The 9349-nt window shown below is 34.8% G+C and overlaps 1 protein-coding gene across 1 annotated transcript in view; it reads right to left on the bottom strand.

Annotated features, from left to right (window-relative positions):
* Positions 1–1730: 1730 nt before the first annotated feature.
* LOC125659577 (fibrillin-2-like) overlaps positions 1731–9349 on the bottom strand; it is a 50410-nt gene continuing 42791 nt past the window's right edge. The window contains exons 56-62 of the mRNA XM_056149631.1: positions 9048–9163; positions 8792–8859; positions 8019–8254; positions 7375–7487; positions 6855–6925; positions 6547–6758; positions 1731–3641 (exon numbers count right to left, since the gene is read on the bottom strand). Of these exons, the coding sequence (XP_056005606.1) occupies positions 3424–3641; positions 6547–6758; positions 6855–6925; positions 7375–7487; positions 8019–8254; positions 8792–8859; positions 9048–9163 (1034 nt within the window). The 3' untranslated portion in view covers positions 1731–3423. The remainder of the gene's footprint in view (positions 3642–6546; positions 6759–6854; positions 6926–7374; positions 7488–8018; positions 8255–8791; positions 8860–9047; positions 9164–9349) is intronic.

The following is a 9349-nucleotide window of genomic DNA, read 5'->3' as shown; positions in this document are numbered from 1 at the left end:
CTTACTTGCTTTTAATCCATTTTCAACATGTCCCCCTGTCCCGGATTTACGTTACTGGTCTTAGGAGCTGTCCCAATAGGGGACCAGTTAAGAGAAAAGCAGGCTGACGTAATCAGAGTTGTGATTTAAACCCGGGACAGGGGCATGTTGAAAATGGATTAAAAGCTAGTAAGTTTTGATTTTCTTGAGACAGTTTTGTGCATTACTGTTAAATGTTTGAAAACAAGTTGTCTATTGCGTAAATCCAGGCACGTCTGAGTCGAAACGTCGAGCGAAATATAAACCGTCACCGACTCCGGCATTTACACGTTTTCCAGAATTAAAACATGAATGCTTGCGAAGAGAAGTCGATGAAGGCTATGCTCTCGACTTCTCTAAAGAGAATAACTCCTCACGTAATCTATCTAATTCTTTTATCACTTCTGGTTTACAAAACACGGAAGTATAAATGGTACACACTTTGTTTTGATGTCTCTAATAATAAACCAGTGCGTACGCACTGGTTTGACAATCTTGCTAGGCGGTGGGTGCCGTACGTCGCTGGTTCGAGCCCGGGCTGGGGCGAAAGAATTTTCAGTACCTAGTTGTGATTATCTAGTGCTTTATATATTAATTAATTGATTATCACATGTATCGTTTAGATCCTAGGGGTAAACGTAAGGTTGGGTGTTATAATTGTTTGTTTGTGCTTTATATATATATATATATATATATATATATATATATATATATCGAGATGTTATAATATGGAGTCGGTTTTATTCTTCAGGGTCTTTATTCATGCATTATCCCTGCTGTTTTCTCATGTTCAGACACCTTGTCACAGGCGCGTAGCCAGAAAGAAAATGAAGTGTACGCAAAGTATGGCAAGGGGTCCGGGACCACCCTGAGGTCCCAGTGGGTCCAGTACAAAATCCTATTGGGGGTGATGCCCTTTAAAGGGACTGACTCACGATTTTTCCCAAAATTTTGTTTTTCACTTTTAATGACCAAAGTCTACTGTCTAATGTGTTCAAATAATTTCACATAAAAATTAAGGTTATACATTATCACAGAAGCTCATTTTAGAGAATTCATTATTTGTTTTGTAAACAAAGATTGCGGTATGTTATTGTTTACGAAAATTTCAGAAGAAATGGATATCGATCTAAGTTTATTATATCTATTACATTTCAAACATTCTCCAGGTAAAATGTGTCATCTAAAAGTTAAAATTTGTGATTATGCAAAATTAAGATGCTTTATACTACAAAATTTATATTTCACTGGTTTGTTTGTTTACATAAAAAGACTCGAGTCTTTGTTTTTATAACACAGATTTAAGGCTAAAATATTGCTTTTATTCTTGCATTCAGTAGGTCAAAATATTGTCTGACAACATTAAATGAGTTATATTTTTAATGTTTCACTTCAAAAATAAAAAATATTTTGTTCAAAAATCGTGAACCAGTCCTTTTAAAGCATCTGTTTTACCAATGAAATCACAAAATATATCCTCATTCGTCTACTACACGTGCATGTGTATATTTTGTGCATTTAAGTTATATTCGATATGATGTTAATGATTTGAAATTCAAAAAGGATTTTAGATTTGATTGAATGTACATTATCATACTGATTGAATTAAAAACCGGGAATATTTATTTTTGAGGCGCAAATATTTAAACAGCAAAGATTTTTTTTTCTCTCTCTCTCTCTCTTTCTCTCTCTCGCAAATGATGTGTACGCAGTTGCGGACTTGCGTATAGGCAACTACGCGCCTGCTTGATGATATATAATAAACACAAAATATTTTACTATAAAATATATTTCACTGGAAAGAAGATACTGGGAGCTTTTGACATTTAGAGGTGAATAGTTTGAGCTGCAAATCCAAGTAATTACACAAACAACTGCGCTCTCATTCTATGTGAACATATCAATTATATATGATAAAAAGTATAATATTTCATATGAGGTAAAAGATGTGTATTCATCTTAGAACATACCAGCTATAGCATCTAAAACACCCGTGTCGACTATCCTTAATAAGACTACGGCGCAGTAAAGTTTAAATGAGCTCACTTTTGATCTAAGTCTCATCATTCACTATATGTTCCGTTTATTAAAGTGAAAATTAGATTAAAGGTGGGTTCGTCTAAGCTTTATGACCCCGGGGCCTTTTTTTAGAATAGTTGACAAGGGTGATGGTGTACATATAACGACCTCGGATGTATAGTCGCCCTGAAAGTCATTAGATACTTTTAAGACGTGTTACTACTAACGTAACTACTAACATAAGTGACAACAGAACACTCACTGGGCAAAAGGAACATTTGTGTTTGGGGTAAATAATATGAACACCAAATACATTGTAGCAACTTTTGTTTATGTTAAGCTGAGAGGAGAATGTCACATTAAATATAAAATGAAGTCTTATATATAAGATGAGTTATCTTTTTACTCTATCTGAAATGCATATATTATTTTCAAGAGACCTTAATAAATGGGTTACTATAACATCCGTAGTGCCTAGTTACCCCTAAAACAATAGTGTATTCTTTCGAACAGAATTGTATTGAGTTGTTAATTTTCAATTGCCTTCTCATAACTTTATATGAATTAGTTAAAAATGAATAAAAGCAAAACATATAATTCAGACCCAGTGGAAAATATTTGCGAAGTCTTATTGCATGGTCATGAATTTTTTTTTCAACACAGGTCAGAGTACCACTGATCCGAGATGACAAATAAACAACTAAGAGTACATACATATAATTCAGCAACTGCAGGAATAGGCCTTAATTAAATAGTTTTGACGGAGCGCCTGGTATCAGAGGTCACCTAGACATTTATGATGCGTTCAGAAACATTACTTCCAATAGCGTTTAACAACCTCCAGTCATTCGTGCCCTGTGGTGTTGATCACCATTATGAAAAACTTGCGGGTAACGATGAAGACTATTACTTATTTAAACCTGGAAACTTAAGAAACATTCGGAACTTCAATCAAACAAAATTAATTCAATTTAGGATCTAAAACAATAGATGTAAAACTTGAAAGAAAAAACCTTTTATCACCATACATTTAAGATCACAAGCTGGGAGCGTACACTTCATGAATACGAGATAAATATATCTTGATTTATTTGTGTCCAATATGTAAAACATTTCAACAGTCAAAATGTCAAGACTTGTGTCTCTACATAATAATGATACAAAGGCCGTTGCGAAAACTGAACGGATAGCTCGAAATGTAAAAGATCATTAACAAAACTAACCTAAAGCACGGTAAATCTGCACTAAAATACGAAAATGGTAACAAAGTATGATAGAATATCATATTATGACAAAATTATGATACGATGATATAAACATGAGATATTGAATAAATATATCAAATGAGTCCATGAAAATGGATTTCTCAGACAACAAAAGAACGATTTAACATTTAATTGTGTCATCGTTGTTATCACATTGGTTTCTATTGGGAAAGAAGACGGTCTGTCCCGGACACTCAAAGAGATAGGAAATCCCAAAAGAGCATTTATAGAACTGATGGCAGTTTCCAGGAACAGGTAGGTTGGCGTTGTTTGGGGCATCTTTACAGGGGTCCGTCACTAGGGGCGCTGCCGTCAACAGAGTATTGGGCGTTGTAAGATCTAAACAAATAGGTGAATGGAATAAGTTAGCGCATCTCAGAGTGCTGCAGTATGGAAATGATCCACATCATGATGATGTGATTACTTTATCGTCCGAAAGGGTTATCAAAAAATAACAAGAGGCCCATAGGCCACATCACTCACCCGAGTCACCTTGGCCTATGTCTAAAGATTTTCCATCTATATTTGCATGTAAAACTTTGGTCCCGATTGTGGTCCCAACCTACCCCCGGGGACCATGTTTTTACAAACTTGAATCTGCACTATGTCAAAAAGTTTTCATGTAAATGTAAACTTCTTTGGCTTAATTGTTCTTGAGAAGAAGATTTTTAAAGATTTTCTCTATTTATTAGTATGTAAAATTTTGATCCCATAATATGGCCCCATCCTACCCCCGCGGGCCCTGCTTTTAACAAACTTGAATCTACACTATATCCGGAAGCTTTCATGTAAATTTGTACTTTCCTAGTCCAGTGATTCTTCATCAGAAGATTTTAAAAGATTTTCTCCCTATATATTTGTATATAAAACTTTGATCCCCTATTGTGACCCTATCCTACCCCCGGAGGGCATGATTTGAACAAACTTCTGGCCCAGTGATTCTTGAGAAGAGTTTTAAAGATTTTCCCAATTTATTCCCATGTAAAACTTATACGGTACCAATTTTGATGCACCAGATGCGCATTTCGACAAATAATGTCTCTTCAGTGATGCTCAACCGAAATGTTTGAAATCCGAAATAACTATGAAGTTTTAGAGCTAAATATAGCCAAAACCAGCGTGCCAAAAAAGTGGAGCCAAATTCATCCAAGGATAAGAGCTATGCATGAGGGAGATAATCCTTAATTTTGAAATGAATTTCTAAATTTTATAACAACAATTAAATATACATCCGTATTTTCAAGCTAGTAACGAAGTACTTAGCTACTGGGCTATGTAAAACTTTGAATTCCTATTATGGCCCCAACCTATCCACGGGACCATGGTTTAAAGAAACGTGAATCTGCACTGTCAGGAAACTTTCATGTAAATTTCTAGTTTTGAACAAACTTGAATCTGCACTATATCAGGAAGCTTTCATGTAAATTTCAGCTCCTCTGGCCCAGTGGTTCTTGAGAAGATTTTTAAATGATCCCACCCTATTTTTGCATTTTTGTTATTATTTTTTGAAGGGGAAATGAACAAACGTGAAAGCCCTTCACCCAAGGATTCTTTGTGTCAAGTTTGGTTGAAAAGTTTACAACGACGACAGACAACGGACAAATTTTAATCAGAAAAGCTCAGTTGAGCCTTCGGCTCAGGTGAGCTAAAAAGGGCTAATGAATAGATTGCCTGAGGCTATATATACTAAATGAAATAAATGTGAATGAACTGAAGATGGAGGCGTTGCTCTACAACATTGAAGCCATTTACTGCAACCATATGTAAAATGAAAACCCTTTTTAAAGATGGGACACGCCAATGATCAGTTAGGCGAGATACAATTTTATGTGCATGTTTTTTTTATGCTGTGTCTGTCATTGAGAAAAGTTTTGCATACAAACACTATTTGTCGCAGTTAAATCAACAGCTCTTTGAAAAATGATATACAATATGACAGTTTCGGTGCTATATTTTGTGACACTTCTACAATACTTCCTTGTTTATTTACAGGTCCGCTGCTTTAGAACATATCAGCTTAAAATGTTCTTTACATCCATTTTGACTTGGTACCTGATATTTTCAGAAGTATCTTAATATTTTCAAGCTTGCCGTCCAATTCCTTTCATATATGATGTTCACAAAATCAAAATCAATTTTACACTTCACTGCCATTTCTTGTTCGCTTCACTGATGCATTTCGTAATTTTGATCAAGTTTATTATAAAGTCTAGACTTACAGCCCTAACACATTCTTGCACGTCTGTACACACACTGTGATATACACATACATGTACTGTGATGCTAATCAGGTACATGTATTTGTATCCTACTTTGAGTGACTAATAGAAGGGACACAACTCCCCTAAGTATGTAGGCTAAACGCACAATAATGAATTATAAATGTTTTTCAATGTAGAATAAATCAATAAAAATGTGTCATTGCCAGCATTGAATTATTTAAATTGAGCGTGTCTGATGTATTCACATTTCACGATGACACAGACCACTTTTTACAGCATTATTGTGACGTCATCTAGTGTTGGTCGAATGCTCACCACACAGGGATTTACATATCAGACACGTGTGTTGTCTTAACTGTCTGGACCTCCCCTTAGTGTATTCTCTATTGTCAAATGCAATATCCGACAAATACTTGTGTTATGTTTTGCAACTATAGACACTTAGCAAGACTACCAATATTATGGAAAACATTCGCTGCACAAGCCAAAAGTGACATCATTTCTGTAGCAAACGAACGGATTGTTCTAGTTACCATGGGGTTCACCGGAGATGTGGATCTAATAAATATGTACAATGCAAGTCAGGAAATCAAACCTAGTACCCGACCGAATACAAGGAGGTTTAGATTGAATCAGACGATTTTCACATGCATGGGAAGAGTGTGTAAACTTCAACTTGACTAGAATACTTATCTCAGATTATTTACTAGAACACGAACTAATCATCATTCATCAATTTTTGTAAAATATACGGAATTTTAATAATCGTATATTATTGTTGCTATGATTTGATCCAATTTGGTTTTTTTTTTATCCTAGTAATATATGTAAATATTACGCTCTATAATAAGGGGACATGTTTAACAACTAGTTGGGTATTTCTTTTAAAACAGAGTTGTAAAGTGGAATAATTTGACAAAGAAACCGTTATTCATTTTAATGTTGCAAGTTCACACCACAGACATAATATTTCATGACGATCTTATGGTATGCTTTTTGCGCATGCTTACTAGTATACACACCTGGTGGCAGCGAGTATGTGACGGTAGCCTGGTTGATAGCCAGGGAGTCGTCAAATACTGCCAGTGGACCCACGATTATAGATATTTCGCCATTAACTATTGCCCGTGGGGCGTTCTCTATAAGGATTCCATAGATAAACTCTTGTAGTGTAGGATCTTGAGCCCCCTTAAACTGCAGAATGAAATTGATTTTATCTTTTCCGTTTTCTTGGCTGAAAAAAAAGAAAATACATTGATGAATGATGTCTGAAATACTCGTAATTGTGAAGATAAAATGTATCACAAGTTATCATACTGATTCTACTCACATGAACGCCATCACTTGACATAACTCGTAGATATATTTGAATCGGTCCCGAGTTGAGTAAAGATCCGTTAACTGAATAGAAATATAATGACAACAATGAAATGAAGTGCTGGAGGAAAAACCTGATTTCTAATTCTACGAAAGTTTGATACATTAATATCTACATTACATTTACCATTTGCTTTGTTAGTAAAAAAAAAACCTATGCTTTTTCAATGAATTATATTTCTTAAAGGACACATCGCATGTTTCTAAACTTTTTAATTTTGTCAGCAAAATTAATTCATTTCATGCCTAAAACTGCTTCACATGTGTTTTTAATGAAACAGTTTGCGTAATTTTCGAGTTTGAAAGCGATGAAATTCAAATCTTGCGATATGCATAAATCTTTTAACTTGACATAAAAACTTATACATTACAAGCTTCAATCATAAGGACTAAATGGCTAGGAAGTTCTCATTATTGTTTTTACATAATCGGTTTAGCAAATTGTTACACAAACTGCTTGTGGTAAAACTTACATATCTACAAAAAGGGTAAGCCAGAGCCTTGAACTCTTGGGAATCTGTGTTTGTCAACTGCTGCGTGTAGGTTAAGTTTTTCAGTACAAATGTTATGTTGATCAGCGTTTTCACTGTAAAGAAATGGAGAAATTGAAAATGACATGTCTACAAAATGCAGAATATACACGTATAAACAAATTCATTCTGTATGATATCTACAAGGTAATGTATTTCAACCTTCTGCAAGTGGTATTACATATTACATAATTATCAAGCCATATTGGAAAGAACAGTACTCAAGATTTGTCCATAAAAACGTTGAACAATGTTAATGATTTGGTGATTTTATCATCTAAAATATCTTAAACGTAACCCCTCCGTGGGGATCCGGGTTAGAATAGGTCCGCAGTACTCCTTGTTTGTCGTAAGAGGCGACTAAATGGGGCGGTCCTTCGCATGAGACCGCAAAAACCGAGGTCCCGTGTCGCAGCAGGTGTGACACGATAAAAATCCCTCCCTGCTCAAAGGCCGTAAGTGCCGAGTATAGACCTAAATTTTGCAGCCCTTCACCGGCAGTGGTAACGTCTCCATATGAGTGAAATATTCTTGAGAGGGACGTTAAACAATATACAATCAAGCAATAAATCTTAAATGTAACTCACGTGGACTTTCTGTCGTCAGAGGAGCGAAGGTGGTTGTAAAATCTGATATGTTAATGGCGATGTTATTGTACCCACGATGGAAATAAACAAATTGAGAACCAATGAACATCAAATCCAAATTTCCAACTTTATAATGCTGAGCTCCAGCACTAATCACTTCAGTGGTTACGTCACGTGAAACTGTTTCTGTACCATTGAATACCATGATAAATGTAAGCGTGTGTGGCTGTACAGTCCTGTAGTGATAGAAAGTGGGATATTATAGATTAAACAACAGAAATGTCATAAATGCGATGTAACTATGTTACTAACGAATAGCTATTTTACGTATTATCGTATTGTGTGATATTCTTTGGACGTTTTCGAGACTGGTTTGTGGGGATGTGCGGTGGTTCTATGGGGTGTGAGGCAAATCAAAACTCAGAAAATCAAGATCTGAGACAAGAACAGTAGATTTCTGCAAATATACGAGATATATTTACAGAATATTCTAATTTCCCGAAAATTATATGCCAAGAATCAGTCATTGGACAGACTGAAACTTGAAAAGATCTTTCTGTCTCCATCTTCAAACTTCAGCAACAAGCTAATAAAATTTGTTTGAAATATTGACGAGCATTTTATCATTATATATGCTAATCATACTTAACGTATACACTTAACTAGTATATTTCAAATTCAACCATATTATGATTAATATTGTACACTTAAAGTGTTATGCATTGAACCATTTTTGAAACAGTGTATTAAGATCTATGCAAAAAATAACCTACCCTATATGATCAAAGAAGCATCGATAGTATCTTGATGTCAAATTGCCGTTTTTAAAGTAGGAGTCAATCTGAAAAATTGAAATCAGTAAATAAAAAAAAGAACCATATTTTTGTAGCAATAATTACTCCCCAACTATCTGAACCTTTGTATTAAACACAATAAACAGTAAATATATCCAGCGCGTACAATATATCAGCTTTTCAGTAGCCAAACGTTACCAAAAAGAAAACACCCAACAACAATAGGAATACTCACATCATTGCAGAAAGAACTTTCAAACGATTTGAATTCTGTGGAATTTATATCGGAGTATTCAGGTCGGTATTGGAAATCGTCATATATATACATCGTCATATTGCTGATCCAGGAATCTGTCATCGAACAAAAATATGCGTGATTAAGGCAAGCATTATCGTTGTGTTTATATAATGCTTTTGCATATGAAGGTCTCCGATTGTTGATAAGTACAATTCCATTATTTTATTTCCATTCTTCAGAATAATTTTTCTTTAAATTGAAATGGATAAATTCTGTACACCTAAATTTCATGCATAAAT

Source organism: Ostrea edulis, chromosome 9 (genome assembly GCF_947568905.1).
Source record: "Ostrea edulis chromosome 9, xbOstEdul1.1, whole genome shotgun sequence".
In the NCBI taxonomy this organism is placed as follows: domain Eukaryota; kingdom Metazoa; phylum Mollusca; class Bivalvia; order Ostreida; family Ostreidae; genus Ostrea; species Ostrea edulis.
This window is presented reverse-complemented; position numbering and strand designations above follow the sequence as displayed.